Source organism: Amphiura filiformis, chromosome 7 (assembly GCF_039555335.1).
Source record: "Amphiura filiformis chromosome 7, Afil_fr2py, whole genome shotgun sequence".
In the NCBI taxonomy this organism is placed as follows: Eukaryota; Metazoa; Echinodermata; class Ophiuroidea; order Amphilepidida; family Amphiuridae; genus Amphiura; species Amphiura filiformis.
Genome location: NC_092634.1, coordinates 57,757,490 through 57,780,598, shown reverse-complemented (window position 1 = coordinate 57,780,598; position 23,109 = coordinate 57,757,490). Strand labels below are relative to the sequence as shown.

At 37.2% G+C, this 23,109-nt stretch overlaps 1 protein-coding gene across 1 annotated transcript; it reads left to right on the top strand.

Annotated features, from left to right (window-relative positions):
* Positions 1-3,527: 3,527 nt before the first annotated feature.
* LOC140157388 (EF-hand domain-containing protein D2-like) lies at positions 3,528-16,507 on the top strand. The gene is made up of 4 exons (XM_072180568.1): positions 3,528-3,812; positions 12,158-12,305; positions 13,741-13,875; positions 14,506-16,507. The coding sequence occupies exons 1-4, from the start codon at positions 3,652-3,654 to the stop codon at positions 14,641-14,643; spliced, it is 582 nt and encodes a 193-aa protein (XP_072036669.1). The 5' UTR covers positions 3,528-3,651; the 3' UTR covers positions 14,644-16,507.
* The last annotated feature ends 6,602 nt before the right edge of the window (positions 16,508-23,109 follow it).

The following is a 23,109-nucleotide window of genomic DNA, read 5'->3' as shown; positions in this document are numbered from 1 at the left end:
TGAAACTGGGAGTTGATGCTAAAATCTGTAATAATAAAGAGCTATGCCTATATCAAATTTAATGCAAAGAAAGAGAAAAGTTACATATTTATCATGCTCAAATTTAGCCATAGGGCCTATTACCAAAAAACAAATATATTACAGAAAAATCAGTGGAGAGGGGGGAGTCGAGTGTTCGCCCTAAAGTTCGCCCTGAGACAAGTAGGCCTAAACCTTTTACTAGTCTCAGGTTCGCCCACCCCTTGATTCGAATTACAACAATTAGAAAATCATTGTTTGCTTCAGGCACTAAAATATCTTTCAAGTGTAAACAAAGGTCCACTTTCTCGAAATCCTCCCCTCCCCACATAAATCCTGACTACGACCCTGGAGGGAGGAGCGGATTTATACTAGGAGTGCCAGGGAAGTGCCACATAAAGTTGCTGTACCCCCTCTTTGTCTCACAATTAATCTATTATCCTATACATCAGTGATATGATGGCGCTCGCTATTACATCTAATTCCTGGAATCCAGGCCTGAATGGATCTATAAGGGCGTAGACCACCAAATAACTTCTCCATTGAAAAACACGTAGAAATCAACTTTTTTAAGCGGCGTTTTCTACCAGGCGTGACCAGGCCCGTATACGCAGGATTTCATTTGGGGGGGTGCTGATTTTGAAAAAGTGGACCTTTTTTTTTCCAAATTTTGTGAAAAGTGGACTTTCTTCCTAAAATTTTGACCTTTTTTTGTCCAAAAAAGCGTAAAAACCCTGATTTTTTGGCTCGCTACGCTCGCAAATTCTAACAATTTTGGACTTTTTGTATACATTTCCAAATTTGGGGGGGGGGGGTGCGTCGCACCCCCGCACCCCCTGCGTACGGGCCTGGGCGTGACAATATTTTTCACTTTTTAACGACTGAACTTTAGAGATTCAGTTTTCTATTAAAAAATGTTGAAAAGCGACGCCGCTATTTCAACGCCAAAACTAGCATTAAAACATGTTCCGTTAGCAGTAATTCGGACAGGGCCTACTTTTCTTGTGAAATCGATTTGTATAATTTCATATCTAGGCCTATTTTAGTCATTAATAGGTTAGCATCTTTCATCTAAATCAGAACATGAACCTCACGAAGAACATCATTCCCTACGTAGGCCTATACTTCAACTTCAACTTCAACTCTGATATTGGCAGGACCCAGAACGTCTGGGTATGACAGCCAAGCTTGTGCGGGGGTTAAGCGTGGTTACTGAGCCTGTAGGTGTGCTTTGAATGCTTGGTTACTTGGAGCTTGGATCATTTCTTTGAGGTTATTCCACTGGGGTACTTGTGACTTGAGTCTGGTCTGATGTTGGATAAAACTTCTGGAGTTGCAGCGGCGAGAAGGTCGGGTAACTGGCGTTAGGTAACGGTCACTGGGGATGTCCACCTCATCGTTGATGATCTCATACAACAGGGTAAGACGTGCAGATCTTCTGCGGTCCTCCAGCGACTGCCACCCAAGGTCTTTCAAGAGAGTTGTTGGTGCGTTCATAGTTTGACTTGGCAAAGCGAGCAGCACTTCTCTGGATCTTCTCCACTTTCGCCTTGTTGTTCTTCTGGTGAGGATCCCAGATCACGGAGCCGTACTCAACATGGGTCTAACAAGGCTGAGGTAGGCTGTCTCCTTCAACTTCTCTGGACAATTTCCAAGGTTTCGACGAACCACACCGAGCATTCTGCTTGCTTTGGATGTCAGTGCAGAGCCAATCTGAGTATTCCATCCTAGATTATCCTGAAGATGGATTCCCAAGTATGGATGTGACTTCACGTTGTCTCCAGTAGCCATGTATATAGGCCTACTTTTAACCGGAACTCATCGCCATTGCAACTTTCGCGCAGTGATTTGGTGTAATGCGCCCATAATTACTGTCAGGTTAGCATGGTTGGGGGGGCGGAATCATGGTTTTGTTCCGATGTAGGATTGGACATTTTGGCCCGTTTATAGGAACCTATCTCTCATAGTCCACTGTGCGTTAAAATTTGCCAACCAATATCTTTAAACTACGGTAGGCCTACTCATTGAACCCGCAGAGTTTTGCAGGCTGACGTTGGCGTCGAAGAATGTTTGCGGAGCGCATAAGGCAAAATAAAAAAATAAACATGTTTCACGTCCCCTCCCGCTCCCGGCTCCCGCTTCCTTTTTGAGGTTTCCTCAAATATATTTTTATTTTTGAAATTCAGTTATAACTTTTCAAAAATATGTCTAGGAAGTTGGAATGCTTTCTATAGCCTTGTTAGGATACAAGAAACATTTTAGGAAGGTTTTGTGATCATTGGAGGGGGTGTAACTCTCAGAACAACAAATAAAAAAGGACCTCCTCCTTTTTCCAGGCATTATTGTATACGCTAAAACATCTCTAAGTATGGGTATTTACACCAATTTTGCGATAAAAAATAGAAAATAAAAAGCCCCCTCCTCCTCCTTTTTTCGAAAACCCGGACGTGAAACATGTTTTATTTTTTACTTGGCCTAATCAGCGAGCCAATTCAAGGAGCCAAGTTGGGAATTTTGAAGAAAAAAAAAGAAAAGAAAAAGAGCCTTCAACTATTATCAACTACTACCAAAATTCCCCACTCATAGTTCACTGTGAAAAATACAGATTCCCCCCTTAGGACCCCAAATTCGGATATCCCCTAAAACCCCCACCCCCATGCTGACTTGTTGATCATTTTTCATCACGGTTTGAGGTCCTGTAAAACATGATTTTTAATGCTTTCTTGGCATGCCACCAGCGCAAGAGAAGAGCATCTTCAACCATGTCAACCTGTAGGCCTACTCAGAGTTCAAAGAGTTGAGTCAGAAAGACACCTATGCGCGCATATGAGTGAAACTTGACTACCTTTTGCACACGAGCATCATATCCACCTCAAAATCCATTGCCTGCCCTTTTTCAGTTTTGGCCTTGGTGCGTGCCCCAGATCTTCATCAACTTGAAGGCATTCTTCATCAACTTCAAGGCGTTCTTAATCAGTTGCTTTGGTGTCCTCCTTGTCTTCACCCAGTCTTGAAAATGGGTGCCCTAACAAATTAAAATTCGAGGCCTGACAGTAGCACTGTGACAATCAATCAATCAATCAATCAATCAATCAATCAATCAATCAATCAATCAATCAATCAATCAATCAATCAATCAATCAATCCAGCAATCAAGCAATCAAGCAATCAATCAATCCACCAATCAAGCAATCAATCGATCAATCAATCAATCAATCAATCAATCAATCAATCAATCAACCAATCAATCAATCAATCAATCAATCAATCAATCAATCAATCAATCAATAAACACCCAATAATCAATCAGACAACCATCCACCCGGTCAGTCAGTCGATCATTAAACAATCGATTTTTTTTTTTGCTTGAGCCTGGTCCCATCACCATCAGCACCCAAAAGTGATTCCCCCCTGACCCGGGATCGAACTACTGGCAAATCCACCTATTTTGAATAATGGAATAACCCAACTAATTCAACTTGACATTTGACTTTTGACCCATTCAATGAAACGTGACCTGTACTACAGTTCCGAGATTGCACTCACTCACTTCCTCATCCAGATTTGGGCCAGGAAAACCACCTTGTTTTGTTCGATTTCTTGAGTCATTGTATCATAAAATTGATATAAAAGATGGCAACAGATGAATTAGCGTCGAAGTTAGCTAGGCGAGAGAAAATCAACGAAGGAGAGGACGTAGCACCAGCGCAAGAGAAGAACATCTTCAACCCGTACACGGAGTTCAAGGAGTTCAGTCGGAAAGAAATCAAGGAGTATGAGAAAATGTTCAAGAAGTAAGTAGTAAAGTATTTTTCTATAACATGTCAACTTTGTATTCAAATTGAGTCACCAAATCAAAATAATGTTCATATTATAAACAACCTAGCTTGTCTGGCTTGGAAATTTTGCTATTAATTTTCACTCACTCATCATGCTCATGTCATGAAGTGATGAGTGATGTGTTTACATTTTTTTACACGAATTTGAATTAGAATTACACTAGAATTTGATTGCCTAACTAAACACTTTGACCGCCAGTGCACGATTAGTGATATACATGTGTAGCTGACTTCATAAAGACTCGCACTCAGGGGTGGCTTTACTTTACAGAGCTCAGAGGGCAACCTCTCATGATTTGCAAAAGAGGTGAAAGGGAGAAGAATGAGAAGGAGGGAGATAGAGAGAAGAAGAAGGGGAGCCCATGCCATGGCTAGGCAAAGGAGGAAGCTCTCCCTCCCCCGTTTGAGCATTCTCTTGGTCGGGCTGACATCACAAAGGGGAAATACTATAGCCTTGTAAAACCAGTGTGCGCAATGCGCATGTGCAGTTCCCCTTTCTCGAGCTGGTTGCTATGCGCGCGCTTGTGCAAAGGGGACGAAGGGGACAATGTTCCTCGACCGAGTGAATCTTGTCCAAATCTTGTTCAATTGTAATGCCTGATGCCCAGGGGACCGATCAATGGCGATCATTTGTAAGAAAAAGAAAGGCTGACATGAGAAAAGAATATGGAAAAAAAATGTAGTAAAAAGAAAGAAATTTTCTTTCAAGAAAAGGTAAAATTGGATTAGGAAAGCATGGTTAAAAAGTAATTGAGTAGGTCTATGCCTAAAATTTGTAGCCCAAAAATCAGGCCTGTGAATTAAATCCTTAATAATAATATGTGGTCGGAAAATAAATAAATGACCAATAAAAGGGTGAAAATGGTGCATCAAATAAAATTGTGCTCCCAGTTACATACACTTTTGGGGGGCGCCCGCCTTAAGCGGGCGCCACCTTATAGGCATGACTTTGTGAAAAGCTTCTAATTTCACTCTTGCTAGATTTACTTCAGAATTGTTTTGCTAAAATTATGCCCAGCTTAGAAATAAAACCACAATTTGCTTGGATTTTATTTTATTATTGTTTTCTGATATGCACGGGATAAAATCTTGTGCGTATATTCTTTGTTTAAAATACAAAATTAATGGACTTATAAGAACACCAAATAAATTGAGACCTTTGTACCGGGCTTAACCAGTTTACCTCCTCTTAGAACCCGATAGACGGTGACCAACACTATGGACCACAATAGCCTAATCTCAATGGCATAGTCCAATAACCTCAAATAAACAATCATAGTGCAAAATTTGACCTAACTTGCAGAGTATGAGTTTTTGTACCCAAAGTTTCAAAGTCATTCAATGAATGTACAAATGTATGTTGTATAGTTGTCCTTGGTACAGTGTATGAATAGGCATCTTATCAAGATCAAGATAGTGATAGTGACATAACAATTTAAAACAAAACCTGCTTATCTTATCAAGGTCTTATCTATCTGCATGGTGTAATTGAAAATAACTGGCCAAGTTCTTTTGCATGGAAATGAGAACAAATTACTATACAAGCTGTATCAAAAAGTTTGGTACCCAGCAGTTTTGATAGTTATTGAAAAGCCTGGTTCTTCCAATTGCAATATCGGGTCCCCCTTAAAATGATAAAATGATCAGACCATAAATCTTTTGTGACTGTTTATGGCATTAATCAACAAATTATGCGGATCCTAGATGTGTCGAGGATGTTACGTTTATGAACAAAAGCGTTACGTTTGTATTTTCAACATTGTTAATCATTGCTACGTGTATGTTAACAAATGAAAGTTCTGTAATTTTTTTAAAATTCTTCAATGCTAAGTATTCTTTTGGATATCATAAAATTGTAAATCTCTAGTCAGATTTTCAGTGTGTTAACAACTATGTATCAAAGACGTTACGTTCATGTACAAAACATTAACGTTCTTATCTTGTAAACATTGTATGTCCATAGCTACTTTTATGAAGAATGAATGTTCTGTAATTGTTTTTTTTATCCTTCATCTCTATTAGATTTTCAGTGTATTAGCAAGTAGAAGCAATATCATCACTACAATATGCCCCTAAAACAGAACTCCCCCACCCCACGGCGCAAATTGACACGACAGCTTCATTCCAATTCAATTTATTTCATCCAAAACGGTCCTGTGATACACCTTCCCCAATCAAACACATATGCATTTGATCATCTTCTGAGTAGATCATTTATAATATCAAATCATGCCATGGAATTCACCATATCACGTCCAAACTCACATTGGGCGCCCCATTCCTTTTTTAAAGGAATTTTTATTAAGTACATACATGTATCATTAGATTTATTAAGTTTACTTCGTGGACTATTAAGGGGGTACTACACCCCTGGCCAATTTTGTGCCTATTTTTGCAATTTTCTCAAAAATTATAGCGCATTGGTGACAAGTAAGATATGTATATTATAGGGGCAAGGACTACAACTACTGCACTGAAAATTCAGCAACTCATGGTAAGTAGTTATTGATTTATTGATCAAATATTGGTTTTCCCTCATTTTTGACTGTAACTCCACAGCTGTTGTCTGTGCTGAAATAAAATATCCAGTTTAGTAGTTGTAGTCCTTGCCCCTATAATATACCTTACTTGTCACCAATGCGCTATAATTTTTGAGAAAAATGCAAAAATAGGCACAAAATTGGGCAGGGGTGTAGTACCCCCTTAAATGTCAGCAATCAATTCTTATGCCTCCACCGGAGGTATTTTATGTTTCCTGGTTGTTGTCCGTCCGTCTGTTCGTCCGAGCTTGCGAGTGCAATTTCTCGGAACTGGTAAAGCGTATAATGATGCAATATGGTGGAGGGGTGGCAATTGGGGATCTCCAAATTTTAGCCGTGTTTTGTTGCAAAATATGGTAATTAAGTACCTAATTTGCATAATTTATGCATATCAAGCAAAATAACCTTGTGCACAGATTATTTGGAGATCTGTACGAGTTACAGTGATGAAATTCGGCGGAGAGTAGCACAGCTAGAGGTTCTTGACCTGATTTGATTTTCAGTGCAAAATGTGCGTAATCGCAAGGTCTGCCCATTGTGAGGTCATTTGGGGTCATCCGGGGTCAAATCACCATATATTGTTGCAGGTTCATGATATTTGGTGGGAAAGACCACTGTAGGAAGACAAAAATGTCAAGGTCATTTTGGGGTCATCCGAGGCCATCCGAGGTCAAATTGCCATATATTGTTGCAGGTTCATGAAATTTGGTGGGAACGACCACCCTAGCGAGACAAAAATGTCAAGGTTATTTTGGGGTCATCCGGGGTCGAATTGCCATAGATTGTCGCAGGTTAGTGAAATTTTGTGGGGAGGACCACTGAAACAAGGCAAAAATGTCAAGGTCATTTTGAGGTCATTCGAGGTCATCTGGGGTCAAATGGACATAGACTGCTGCAGGTTCATGAAATTTGGTGGGAACGGACACCTTAGTGAGGCAAATAATGTGAAGGCCATTTTGGGGTCAAGTGAAATTGCGCCGGTTAAAATGACGGGGGTCAAGGTGGAGGCATTGCGGCCGACACTTTGCATCGAGAAACGCGCAGGTCGAGAACTGCGAAATTCTAGTTAATAATTTGCCTTAAACTTTGTATTGTATCGCAAATTTCAATAATACATCAAAATTGTTTGATATCAGAAGAACATTCCTCGTATTCAGAATGCAATTTGATGTGTCTGATGTGCTCTCATGTCCAACAAAAATACTATACAATACATACAAAATACAAATGTTGCTATCCAATCCTATAATAATGCTTAAAATTGCTAATAATTGCTATGCAAATTTTTCAAAAAAAGTACAATGCTGGTAATCGCTAAGCATTGAAGTGTGAATTCAGCTTTACACTGATGCCTATTGCATATAATGCCCAGGATCTGAGCAAAACATTTTTTGTCCCGGAACTTCCTTGTTCAGAACCATGGTTCAAAAGTGCCAGGTAGCACTGTATTATCCATAATTTGTAGATAACAGTACATGTAAGGGAACAGAGAAATGAAAAACTTCCCTTACCTGTGATGTGGTGTAAGTTGACACCTATGGAATCAGCCAATTTAGCTTTAAAGTGCAAATTTTATGTGTTACATGTACGTATGGATTTATTCCACTTTGGCACCATATTTCTTCATTTTTCATGCGAATTTGTACCATAAACTTATTGTGTCACCACCAAAAGGTGCTGGATTCACTACTTCAAGAAATTTGTTCCAACCCTATGTATCCCCTAATGTCAAAAAGAAATCTATGCCACTGTATAATTGTATGTACTGGCATAATACTGCATATTCCCTTGATAGCCATGCCATAAATATCCCCCTATACCAACATTACTGGAGCAAATTTTAACATTTCCAAAACAACGAAAAGAAAGAAAGAAACAAACAAAATTAGAAAACTAGTTAAAATAAATTTAAACATACAGATTTTCCATCTAATCTGTGAAATTATTTTAGTCACAAAAATTACAGACACTGTCACATCACTTCCTCAAGGCCCTCTTCCTCTTCAAGTTCACCTCAACTTGTACACAGTCAACGGGAAAAGTTCTCATATATACTGTGCTAGTGACCGTACATAGCAAATGGACCCTATCATCCTGTACCAAGATCTATAATAGCCTCATCCCTCAAAGTCACAGTTCAGTAACTTTCTGTATGTTTAATAGTCATGAACTTGTGAGTTAACTCTAAGGGAATTGGAACTCATACCCTAAGACATTTTGTCAGAAGTGAACTTCAGAAGTATTAATGCAGCCATATGAAGGTTATGAAACAGTGCCTGGAAAATGAGGCTTATGGTAAGATACTGATGAATCATGTGAATATTAATTAATTATCATAAGGGCACATCAGGTCACATAGTATATATACTTATTTGTTGTCAAGTGTTTTGTGCAAAATAATTCTACATGTATTATGATAATGATATTTTTATTTTTAAGAGATTTTGAAACCATTTGATTCCTTTCCTGATGTGTAAACTGCTTAAAGCTGTAGCTATTTTACTTCTAAAAAACTCTGATTTTTAAAAAAAATTTGGTACATTCCACTAAAAATCGAGAATAAATATATGGGAAGTGCTTGTTAGTAGTTCATATAAATGCCACAACGATACCCCTGAAGTAGGGTAATGTTGACTTTTTGTCTTTCTTTATTGAAAGAAAGGGAATAATTAACTTGAAATTTAATTTTCTTTTAAATCATAAAGCTGAATATTTCATCTATAATTTTTCGACGGATTTGTGAATCATTTTGCAGTCTGTTATCAAGTTAGACTTCATATTTTAGACATGATAATAAATTTTTGCTTAAAGAAGCAGTCAAATGTTCAGGCAAGCAGGGGATGTGCCATTTACTCAGAATAGGTCATGATACTTTGTTGCCATGGGGATTTATAGAGATTGGATCTAATATTTGCACACTTTGACTGATAACCAAATTCCATTACCTGCCCTTATATTTACATAATAAATTATGCTATCTTGTCTTTATCTCCTGTTTGTGATGTAATATTTAGTAATAATATTCTATCCAACAGTTCACAACATCACAGACAAACTATAAAGGAATCAAATCAGGGGCCTAGTTGCAAATATTGTAAAAGTTTTTCCGGTGTAAAAAATGGTTGAAAATGATTAATTTTGCAAAACAAATCATGAAAAAAAGGCCTGATTTTTACCCAAATTTCAACAATTTTTTGGTTGATCAAAATTCACAAAAATAAAAAATGTTTCCTAGATATTTATGTCTAGTTTTAAAAAAAATAAAAATATTTCATAGATATTTACAAATGTGATCTAGTTTTTTTTTTAAATTCAAAAAAAATTTTACCCAAATTTTACCTCACAGATGAGTTGTCAAATCTTTGCCATTCTAATTTTTTAATATACTCCAACAGTTGCAGAACTGATGAGGCCCAAAATGTAACAAAAAGCCGACAATCATATGAAAATTTGGACCTTTCGTATTGAAGATGTATATTTTTCCCCCAAAAAACACCTTAGAATTCCTCCTAATGTATTCTAATGCAATTCGATATGTCTGATGTGCTTGCATGTGCTTGCATGTCCCACAAAAATACTGTGCAAAGAATTTTTAGATTAACTGATATAATGGTGCCATTATCAGTATGATTGTGCCGTTGAGCTGAAAGGGACCCACCCACCCAGCCAGCCAAATGGGTTTGTAATGTGATTGCCTCCTGAATGCCTAATTAATTGAATTGCCAGTGAAGCTTATCATCATTGATGCACATATTGAACAACCTGCTCTGTGATAACAGTCAAAGCAAATAAGGGATGCACCATTAGACTTCAAGGGGGGGGGGGTAGGAAGTTTTGAAAAGAAAAAAAACTTCCCCCCCACTCCATGAGCAAAGAAAACCTTTCCCTACCAACACTAAAAAATCCCCACGGACTGTGTATAAATGCATCATGCATGAAAGTTTTAAAAAATCTTGCCGCCTTTGGCGACGAAAAAATATTTTGGGGCACAAACAAATTTCTTGCCCAACCCCAACTTCCTAACCCCATTGAAATCTAATGGTGCGTTCCTAAAGCAAAGGTACAACACAGTAACATTTTATAGGAATTGTAGGATTTTCAATGCTTGCATATAAACACGTCAAATAAAGAAAGTCTGCAGTTATGTATATTTAACCCATCCTACACCAACACCTGATCTTGTTATGACAATTTGATTGATAATTCAAAATGACAAAGATTGATACCAGTGTATGAAAGTTGGTGCATTTCAAAAGTTGCAAATCAAAGTGATGCAAGTGGTCGAAATTGCTAAGTGTGGTCAAGCTTGCTTGCCCGCGATGGCCCCTGCCGACTATCCCATGTGCCAGTACAATGCACATTTTGTTCAATTGTTAATTTGAATCGCATGGATGAGAGATGAAAATGAGGCACCGCTGTGTGGCCGTGGGAAACACCAAACATACAAGATATTGAGTTGAACACCCTGCCGCCCCTTTGCCCCCCCCCCCCCACTTGGCTACGCCACTGTCAGATAGCAACATTTGCACAGTATATTTTGTGGGACCTGAGAGCACATACATGTAGTACTTCCATGATCAAACACACCATTTTGCATTCTGATTATACCAGGAATGTCCTTCTGATAGTGATATCAAATCATTTTGATTTTTTTTTAAATTTGCGATATGAACAATACATGTAGTAGGATTACCATTGGACCAACAAGAGGCTAAATGGCTGAACAGATTGTTTGGCATGATTTGTGCCAGGGGTGGGGCCAGGGAGAGGGGAACTGGTGACAAATATAGGAATCAACCAAATTCATAGGCATGACTGAAAGTGTTGGGTCAGTGGTTAGATTGTTCACTTCTGTTTCGTTGGTTTTCCACATCTGTGGGAAAAAATATGATGCGATATGAAAATCTTTCACTAATTTACGCATGTTGGCCAGATGGTGATTTTGGATCTAAATCATTTCTGTAATTTCAGTGATCTCTCATTAGGGGTGGGCTATATAAGATTCCTTATCAGCTGATACAGGATACTTTCCTGAGTATTTTTTTTTTAATCAGCCAAAAATGAGTAGATGCTGGCCAAAAATTGATTGTGTCCTAAAATCGCTTGCCCCACCCCCTTGACTTGCCAAAATTATCTTGCCTTCCCCTTTTGATCTACCAAAATTGTAACCCCCTTTGCCCTGCCAAAAAATTTAACCCCCACACCCTCTTTTCCCCCTTGGTGACAGATAGTTATTGCACAGCCCCTAACTGGAAATTTTCTTTTCAACTGTGTCTATGTATTGTATGTACTCATAATCATTGTACTGAAGTAGGCAGGTAAATGTGCGGGGCAAGGTTGAACATTCTGTAAAGCAAGGGCAGTAATATATGGAAAAAAATATTTATTTTTTCCCACAAAGTGTTAGTTTCAGCCATACGTGCCCATAAAATTCTGAACCGTCATTGTGTTATGGACAGCACTAGGGCCAATTTTTTTTACATATGAAGCCTCATCCATTTACACAATTCTAACTCTCAATGTGGGTGTTGACTGCAGATGACAAATTTCAATTTTTTGTCAATTAAAAATCTTTCAGAATTATAAAGTTTCATGATCATATTTGGAATTAGCATGAAAACGCATTTTAAAATGAGATAGCTCTTGATATTTTCAGAAAATGTCTCTAAACTTTACTTTTTATGATTTAAAAGCCTATATGGCCGGCATGCAAAGCATTCATGACTAGTTATATTTTGCATCTCCCATCTCGTTCTCCAGGTATGATGTGGGCCATGACAATTTCATCGATCTAATGGAGTTAAAGCTAATGATGGAAAAACTTGGAGCACCACAAACACATATGGGTCTCAAAAACATGATAAAAGAAGTAGATGAAGATCTGGATAACAAAATCAATTTCAAGGAGGTAGGTAGAATAATTGCAAATGAGACTCAGGCAGCCAGTTAGGTTGGGACTAGTCCAAACCTGACTGAAACTCACTAAAGCTCACTATGAAAACCACTGCGAATGTGTGCATTGCACACGATGCCATGACGCAATTGGCCGAAGTCATACCCACGGAATCACTGGCCAAGCCAGCGAAACCCCCGTGGCTACAGGTCGGTGATCCACTGCATGGCATGTGAGGGGTCTGAGTTTGAATCCTGAGAGTACCAAGTGACTTTAATTCTTTGTTCATCTTCTCTCCTTTTTTTGTTTCATTTACCCCTTCCAAGCTCTTCCGATAACAAAAAAACCATGGGTTGGGTTAGGGTCAACTCCTTATTGTTAAAATATTTCTCTTGAAGTTTGAACAGGCTATGTTTATCAAACTTGGGTTTGTTTTAACCTGAATGCATGAGTTCAAAAGTTGAACTTGGAAATTCCAAACAATTACCTGGTAAAACAGGTGTCAACTCCCTGGGAGTTTGTAGCCTATCCACTATTCAATGTTAATTGTGTACTTACTGTTGGTACTGATAGTACAAAAAAGGTTAACAGTCCCATTCTCATAATTTCCAAACAATTAGGCATTTATACATGTTGGAAACTTTATCCAAACAGCTTTACAATGTAGGTGTTTTCAACAGCCAATTTTGTAAGGTTTTCCTTTCTTTCATGAAACCAAATAAAAAACTTAATACACCTTTTGGGAAATAATCAATTGGGAAATAATTTATGAAAATTGGTATTTTAATCCTATTGGAAGGAAATGTTTATAACAGAGTGCACTGTGTTTATGCGTAGATTTTCATGATGACAACAAGCCACCAGAGAAGATACTTTATACTGCCCATAATGCATTTCTCCCATGTCAATTTCCTGTACTGATTTGCTAATTGCTATCTAGTGCAACATGATGGGTCGATAGTGATAAAAAGTACCTCAATGAACAGAGCACATACAGGTCTTGCAAAATGTGTTTATTTCTTGACTGTGAAAACAAATGGAACAAGTACAAAGTAATAGGAGTCATTTGATGAAGTGAGGTGATGAATTCTGGGAAGGGTAAGATGTCTTCTGGCAAGCCACAACCGGTCGGTGGTCTGGGTAGACACACGCTTGGGTCCTGATGGGACTAGGCTCAAGCAAAATGACATAAAAGCTAATATAAAGCTGGCCTATATGAAGAGAACAGAAAGAAACAGGATTGAGGAAAAAGAACAAGGAAAAGAAAGCCCACTGGCAAATCAATTGTGCAATTTTGCTCTCAGCTCTGCTCTTGGGTTGAGAAATTGGGAACTCTTATGGCCTGATTCAAAAGGGACACAATTTTGGGTAAGTTTAAACAGGAGGGTGGCGAGGGTAAACACTTATATGGGTACCTTTCAATTGCTGCATTTTGTTGTCTTCTCTTCAGTTCCTGATGATCTTCAGGAAGGCAGCAGCCGGTGAGCTAGATGATGACAGCGGACTCAGTCAGTTAGCAAAACTCACAGAAATTGACATTGATGAAGTTGGAGTTGGTGGAGCCAAGAATTTCTTCGAGGCCAAGGTGAGTAACATATAATTCAAGACCAAATTAAAAAGACGTATGACATCCGGTCAACCTGATGCTGTTTTGTGCAGGTGAGCAACCAGACACTTCGCGCCGTGCTCTGACGTCAGACACAAATTAGTTCCTTTTAATTCCATCTTTAATTAAAGTACAAATCCATCCAGTTACTCTTTACCATTAACAATGGTCTATTCCAGTTAAAACCTATACACCCCAATGGAAGACATGACCTTAATCTCCCACACAGGGAGTGTGAATTTCACATGGGAGGGGGGTCACCCATTCAGAAAACCCCAATTGACATTTACGCTCCCTGTGTGGAAGATTAAGGTCATATCTTCTATAGAGTGGAGTGGATTTCAACTGGATAGAAGATCAATAGCAATTGCTCTCTACTGCTCTCTTTAAATCTGATGTAGGAGAGGGATTTGTAGCTCTCTTAAGTTAACCATTCTCTCCTTACATTCTATTGTATATGTTCTGAACAGCTCTCCTTGAAGGCTCTAGAAGAGCTATTTAATGCTCTCCTGCTAATTCCAAAAGACAGTCGCTGAATAGCCCAGGTTTATTACAAACAATACAGTATATAGGTTTGTTAAATTTATGTCTTCTTCCTTTTTATCACAGATAAGTGAGATCAGTAAAACAAGTAAATTTGAAGAAGAAATCCGGGCTGAACAAGAAGAAAATAAAAAGAAAGCAGAAGAAGCAAAAGTGAGGAAAGCAGACTTCAAAGCAAAACAAGCAGCTTTCTTATCAAGTTAGGTCACCACCACTACAACTGTTGAACACTTGCACACAAACAGTCTGTTCGTCTGTTGTGTGATTTTTATGTACATGGAACATTCCGGATATTTGTAATCGCACATTTTGTACATGTTTAACAAAATACATGTGTTGCATTTGCGATTTTGTATGTAAAAGTTAAAATAACTTTGTGAAATATTTTATATATTGGAATCATCAGCTGAGATTTTTATGCCCACTTTTGGATACATATTGGTGAGTTTTGTCCCATGTTTGAAGTATGAACAAATTGAATGGTTAATGGAACCAGTTTAAGACTGGCTAATAGCTCAATGTATAAAGCTTTCTTCAATAATGCAACACTGAAGTAAAGTTTGACAAGTGAAAGTATGGAGCAAAGAAATTGGGGCTGTAGTGAGATTGAACCCAGCCATCTCTGGCTTGCAATTGTAGTAATCTAAAGGTCAAAGGTCACCAGGTTTGAATCCAGGTTCAGCTCAAATTATTTGCATTCCCTATTTGTTTTATTGGTAATATTTACCAGATAATGCAGACATCTTTGGTCTGTCAATTTAACCATTTGTGACCTGCTCCCACAAAATGAGTGTAAGTCACAAGTTGGAAGTTTGAGATGTTCCAACTGTTGAGTTGATGATCTTTGCTTGAAAACATTGGCAGTGGTGTATCCTTTGTGAATGGGGACAGAATTGAATACAGAGTACAGTATATTTTATGTCTGCAGTCACAAAAGACATACCACTGATGTCTTCAAACAAAGAACAGCAACTTAACAAGTGGAAGGTCTCGAAACCACCAACCAGCGACTTAACGCTAATTTTGTGGGAACAGGTCACATTTTATGTCCCATTTCATCTTTCATCAAAAAAGTTTTCTTTTTATTAATTAAATCAGGTTTTTTAGTTATCCATGGAAGTCAAAAACTTCATTTTTGAATGAACTTGTTTAAGCATGCACTTGGCAACACTTAAATCATGTAAATGATTGTTACTTATTCTTGGGGGAATATTATAAGCATTGATGTATATATGAAGAGCTGTGACCACAGACCTTCAAATCTTGGAAGGCCTATGCTCTGACTTGTCAGTCAGACCAAATATACTGGGAAGCATCATAAAGTTTTTGTTGGTATAACTACAAGTATATCCCATCATTGACCAGCACCAGTAAAATGGCTATTGTAAAAAATAGTCAATGAATACAGTGGCATAGCATGAGTCATCGTATGGGGGGGGTGATTGGGGGAACAAGCTGTTTTTCGACAAACAAGGTTTGCTTAAATGTGATGGGAATTTGTGATACATTGATGTATGTGTGCCTTTTCTTGTAGCATATTTAAAATAATGTTACAATTTGTATTGGTCGTAGGTAATCTCATCTTCATTTTGAAAAACAATTAAAACATTTTTGAGAACAAAATAAAAACAGAAAACGGCATTTAATTTCTCAAAAAACAAAATTTTGTTATATACATATGTATTGGGTTATTCCATTTAAAATCCACACCACCCCTGTGGAAGATTTTGGAAATATCTGCCACAGGGGGAGTATGAATTTCAAATGGAATAAACACAGGCAGCTCCATTTGAGTTTCATACACCCTCTGAGAAAGATTCAACCTGAATATTCCACAAAGGGAGGATGAGTTTCAAATGCTTGTTCGACCCCTTTCAGGGGCATTAGGCAGTATAGAACCAGAAACATAAATGGAGCTGCTAATGTGTTAATTCCATTTGAAATTCATACTCCCCCTGTGGAAGATGTTTCCAAAATCTTCCACAGGGGTGGTGTGGATTTTAAATAACCCATTTTAAGGCCAATTAAGGAGTGGTCACATTTGAAATAAAAATATCAATAATGTTAATTTGTTTATGTTGTAATCTATGGTGTTGTACAGATATGAATAGCATACCATTCTATATATTAATAATTATGAAAAGTATATTAATTAATTTATACATTGTATATTAATTATAGCTACCATTATCTTTTATAGTCCTAGTAACACCATTGTAGTCATTACATTCAATCAGGTACACTCCATAAGCTAGTCTCATAATCACTATGGGCACTTACTCTAATACCCGACTAACCCAACTTTCCCTAAGCCAATGTTCCACCATAACCCAAGCCTGAACCATAACCCACACCCATAACCCATACCCTAGCTAGTCTCATAATTGCTATGGGCACTTACTCTTATACCCGACTATTTAACCCAACGTTCCCAAACCCAAGCTTCCACCGTAACCCAACTCTGAACCATAATCCACACCCTAACTTTAACCCTAAAACAAAATTGTGAAGCATAAAGCTAGGATTGTATCAGGGAAATGTCATTGGAATGTAAAAGTACTCTTTGACCTCAAACTAACCCTCTTACCTTTTGTTAACCCTAAACCAATAGTTTGTAATGTGTTCTACATGTACAGTCGTAAATATTTATGATGAGGAAATATGACTTTTGACATTTTGTTTCATGCATACATGTACAATCTGAAGGAAATGTAAAGTACACATGGCCAAGAATCAGATGACATGTTTCAAAAAAGTTTCAAAATTCAAAAATTTCAGAATTGTGTATTTTCATGACAATATTTGGAATCAGCATGAAAATGCATTAAAATGAGTACAAACAAGCCAAGTATTGGTTCAGTGGTTCTTGAGATAGCTCTTGATATTTTGAGAAAATATCTTAAAACTTTTCATGTTGAAGCCTGTGACTAGCATGCACAGCATTAAACATTGAATAAGGATTTGAATGCATGGTAAATCAGCTCAGAACTCAGACAACTTTGGTGACATTGTCGTTATTTTGCTTGAATTTGGCCACATATGTTAGGACCTACACAAGCACAAATCACATTCCTGTTCCAACAGTGTAAAAAGATAACAGGGGTATTGGCTATTACAGTCAAAATCCATACACCCCTATGGAAGACATGACCTTAATCTTCCACACAGGGAGTATGAATTTCAAATGGAGTCACCTATTCAGGTACTCCCATTTGAAATTCATACTCCCTATGTAGAAGATTAATGTCATGCCTTCCTTAGGGGGTGTATGGATTTCAACTGGAATATCCTATTGAGGATATGATAGTGAATACTAGTCTCAGGCCATACTATATGCGGCTATGTTTATTAGGAACAAGAAGCGTTAGGACCGACACAAACTGGCTGTGTAGGAGACTAAGTGAATACCTCTGTGATGTACTCACATAAAGTAAATAGATGTATACATCAGTGGGTCTGTAAACAAAAAATATTATATTTGTATTATTGCAACTGTTTATCTTGTGCTTATTCACTTATATTATGCAACATATATTTTTGTAGCTTGTCTTATCAAATAGTTTGTATTTTTATTTTCAGTAAGTTAGTGTTACTAGAGTTTATCATGTAATTTGTACTCTATATGGTGTAGCCCACCTACTTACTGTACATGTATATTTTAATCAGCTTCACTGAAAACAGTTTCAGAAAGCATTGTTGCTGTTTGATCATTACAAACAAGTAGCATGGAAACAAATTTGTTTTATTCAAAAAATGGATAAACAAATAAAGAGATCTAAGAAATATTATGGATATTGAAATAGTTTGAAAAATTTTTGCAATTGCCTTAAATGTAAAATGTATGCACATATGTTATCCCTGTAAATGTAGGTAAATAAGAAGAAACTACGAATGATTCAAAATTATATCATTTATGAAATACAAAGGAACATTGATGTTTTAATGCAAGTTTTTCCAAACATAGTTCCGGGTAATTAAAAAGTTGAATTTGCAACATATTTAATTTTAAAAGTCTTGGGTAAATCCACACAATTGATTATTGTCAATTTATACCATAGTTGTGCAAAACTAGCAAGCATGATAATCAGAGGTACATGGGTGGGAATACTATAACTAGTAATCATTAGATTTTGTATCAGAGAATTTTATTTTGTCTTGCTGTCAAATATATTAAAGAGTTGCTGAAGTAAATATGACGCTCCATTGAGCTATTCCATTTAAAATCCTCACTCCCTCTGTGGAAGATTTTGGAAATATCTTCCACAGGGGGAGTAGGAATTTCAAGTGGAATGAACATATTAGGCAACTCCATTTCATACACCCTCTGGGAAATATTCAACCTGAATCTTTCAGAGGGAGGGAGAGTTTCAATTGGAGCTGCTAATGTGTTCATTCCATCTGAAATTCATACTTACCCTGTGGAAGATATTTCCAAAATCTTCCACAGGGGGAGTGCGGATTTTAAATGGATTGTCAAGACTATCACATACAGATGAATTGCTATTTTGTCATTTATAAAACTTCAAATATTATAGGTTTCAGATGAGTGTGAAAATGACTGAAGGCTTCCGTCAAATTATGGAAAGGCAAGGGCATTGTTTCTCATAGAAATGACAAGAAAGCTGATTTGTGTGTATGCAGAAGGCAAGATCTCAACCAAAAATAGACTGAAATTGTGTTATTGTCTGTATCCATGTACAAAATAAGTATGTACAAAGATCCAATCTCTTGTACATGTAAGATATAAAGTTGTTTCCTAAGTAGTTGCATAATAGGCTATTCCAGTTGAAATCCATACACCTCCTGTGGAAGACATGACGTTAATCTTCCACGCAGGGAGTGTAGATTTCAAATGGAGTCACCCAGTCAGGTTACCCATTTGAAATCCACACTCCCATTGGAAGATTAAGGTAATGTCTTCCATAGGGGGTGTATAGATTTCAACTGCGATAGCCCATTAACAATGTACTACTATGAGTTACGTATGTATATCAGATTTAGATGTCAACTCGCATGTGAAATTGTAGAAATTGAAAATGTAGAATGTAGAATAATATGAGGTAGAAATTATTAATTATATTATATTAATCGGAAATCTTGCCTGTTTGAAACTAACAACCTCAGGGTAGAGAGAATTCATTTATTGGATGCAACAAGGAAACAAAATGGCTGCCATATGAGACTTATCTCACAACATGAGCGGAAAGACACAAGAGATGCTAATAGGATATGGGCCATTATACATGCCATAAACCTATAGAAAATGAAAGAAAAGCTCAAGGAAAAGTTCACTTTTGAACACCAAGTGAGAAATTAATCAACATTCACATGTCCAATATCATTATAAAGCTGATGATTTGGAGAATATGGATTTGGTCATCAATCAGAATTTTGCAACTTTCCTCTCATTTCGTGGGAACATGTCTCATGTGTAATTGTAATTTCCAAATGCTTGTCTAGTTGATGCTGCAAAATTAAAGATTGGAAATTGCTGCCATTTGTAGTTTCCAACCAACCATCAGTATATTAAATTCATAGAGTTAAACATTTCCCTGCTAAATTATGCAATGCAAGTGTGGATATTAGTAGTGCTTATGCTTTGCCTATTATTTATGAGTTTTACCTTAACTTAAATTGTTATAGTATGGATGATGTCAGTCATAGGTTTAAAGAAATACCTGTTTTCTACCAATTTGTGGCAAGATTATTGGTTTAGAAGCTTATAAGCTCATTCATAACTTACGGTAGTGTAGATTATCGCTGCAGTTTCTTGCAATTTGCTTCTTAGCCGACCCACTGCAGTAAGTAGTATTTAGCTCTGCAATGCATTGAACCGCTGCAACACAGTTTGCACCCCATGGATCACAGTGGAAGTGATGGCATTTTTACCACAATGCGCCACAAATGCAGTGATTGAAGTATGAATGATCCTATATCTCACAAAGGGAGCAAGTCCCATATATGGTGTTTAATAAACACTGTTTGTACAACAATCTATTTATTTTTTGCAAGTCTGACTTTTAACACTCTCCATACAATTCAAAAATGTCAGAATTGTACATTTTCATGACCATATTTGGAATCATCATGAAAAATGCATTAAAATCGAGTACAAACAAGTCTTGTATTAGTTCAGTGGTTCTTAAAATAGCTCTTGATATTTTGAGAAAATGTCTCAAAACTTTTTATGTTGAAGCCTAGGTCTAGCATACAAAGCAAGCATTAATAACCTCACGACACGTTCCACCTTGTAAATCACAGAGTAACAACTTTATTTTACATTCTAGTTTTCTATTGATTTTTCTACTAATGAAATATAATTGTTTTCTATTTTTGTTATTATCAATTATTGTTTGTTTGTTTTTGCATACCCACCAGATTTGACTTTTGAAAATATGTTCAGTAATGAACAGGGTGTTGATTCCATTTAAATTTGGTTTACGAGTTTACGACCCACCAGATGATTCACACAATGCATTGGTATTACAAAAATTATTTGTAGAAAACTATGTTATAGCCTTTATCCCCCTGAGCACTACTTGCCGATCTAACATTGCCTCTGATTGGTCAATTACATGATATTTTCACTTTAATCACCAATCAGAATGGAGCTTTACAAATAATTCACCCCAATTTTTTTGTGTGGTGAAATTATTCTAACAATGTTGCTGATTGGGCCAATTGATAATGAAAACTTCTTTTTGGCTAATCGGCAGGTAGTTCTCCTGGGGTTATCTGTGTGTGTTGATCAAGGAATTTAAATGTAAGAAGATAAGTTCTGTGATGAACATGGATGAATTTGCCTTCTCTAATTGAACTCATTGGTAGTGATACAGGGCTAACAGTGAATAGAACTTTGGATATGTCTACATAATTACTTTTAGTTTATTTGACATTCTAATCCTGATGAGTCTATTCCCAAACAATTCCTATTACCTGTATGTTATTACTCATTCCATAGAATTGTTACATGGGCCCAAACAAATGTATTACACAGTATGATTTGTAAAAGTAATCATCCAAAGTGAAACAATATACTTTACTGATATTTAGAGAATAAAGGTTAAGGTATTGGTTTTAGCCACTGGAGTGCATCTATCGTCTCATATAACACAGGCGACGCCAAAAATAATGATGTCGCCCGTGTTATATGAGACGATAGATGCACGACAGCGGCTAAAAACAATACCTTTATTCTCATTCTTAAACACGTCAATTCAAATAGAAATATCATAAGTATTACAAATTTTAATCAAATTAAATCCTACATTTTTACAAGGAACTACCTAGAGCTTAAAATCGATCAGTCCCGTTGTTGCAATGTGCCTCTGATTGGTTTAAATAGCAAGTACGCGTATCGCGTTGATGCACACTCGCTGACCCATGTGATATCATGTCGTATCACATGGGTAAGAACCAATAAGATTGCAGATGTTCTCAAGTGTTTAAGAATGTCAATTATGGCTTTACCTATATCTTCCACAACTGGAGTAATTAATGTTTCAAATAGAAATTACTCAATTGTCTATTCTATTTGAAACTTATACTCCCTCTGTGATAGACTTGAGCTAAATCTTCCACAGGGCAGTGTGTATTTCAAATGGAAGAACCCAATGTATCATATTTTCTATTCTGATTTCATGGAACAAAAAAAAGTGTAAACAAGGACGATAAGTTTTTCTGTATGTTGTAATCGTAAAATACACTCTCAGGTCTCACTTACACATTCACTTGTAATTTTCCAGGAAATGTTCATGTGACTCATTTGTTGCCTAGACCAACATGGTATATTGTTTTTAATTGTAATAACATTTAAAAGTAAACTGCTTGAAGCACAGTTGGAGTATAGTCATTCATGTATGTTGTTTTGAATCACAGTTGACATACAGTATATGCTTGAATAAGAGTGACGTACCGTAAAGATTCGCCTAATGCCGCGCCGCACATGGGCTCCTTTGCTTTGGGGGTAAATTTTAAGTACAAGTACAAATAGAGAGTTCCCTCCTTTGAAAATCTCAAAAAGAATCGAGGGTCCGTGCACTTATTTGCTGGTGGGATTTTTCGTTACTACCTAAAATTGCAGTTATGCCACGGGAACCATGTGCCATTAGGCGAATCTTTACGTTATTCAGCCTAATTAGTAGACTCCCGCAGGCTATGCTACTGAGCAGGCTGCAAAATAAGGATTCTGAAGGCCACCCATTTCAAGGCAATTTTGAAAGGGGACATCTATTTTACAAGGCAATTACATGTTAAAGAATAGCAGCAATTAATAGCATTTTGAAAGACGTCTGGACTTACAGGCTACATACAAATGAGTTAAGATTTAAAAGACTTCATGGCTCAAACAGGACTCTAAGGCCCGATTTCTTGAAGCATGACTAGTGGTCAGGCTTTCTAAGCCATCAGGCAATTAATAGGGCATCAAGGCAACTGATAGGGGCACCGAAGGCAATTGCCTTCGGTGCCTTCGGTTATTTTGCAGCCTGCCCCTGAGGGTTGGTTTTTATGTCAGAAATGAAATCTATTTTGCTGACATCCCTTCAAGTAAGTCAGCTGTTTTCAAGGGCAGAATAATGATGCATTTTTCTTCACATGTTCTGTTTTTGTTAAGTGGTGTCTGTGTATGGAGATATTGGGTCCTAATGGGACTAGGCTCAAGTAAATTGT

Excerpts from the sequence above, each read along its gene's own strand:
- LOC140157388 (XM_072180568.1), top strand. The coding sequence starts at position 3,652 with ATGGCAACAGATGAATTAGCGTCGAAGTTAGCTAGGCGAGAGAAAATC. Across the intron at positions 3,813-12,157 it reads TATGAGAAAATGTTCAAGAA|GTATGATGTGGGCCATGACA; the intron begins GTAAGTAGTAAA and ends CTCGTTCTCCAG. Across the intron at positions 13,876-14,505 it reads AGAATTTCTTCGAGGCCAAG|ATAAGTGAGATCAGTAAAAC; the intron begins GTGAGTAACATA and ends TTTTTATCACAG.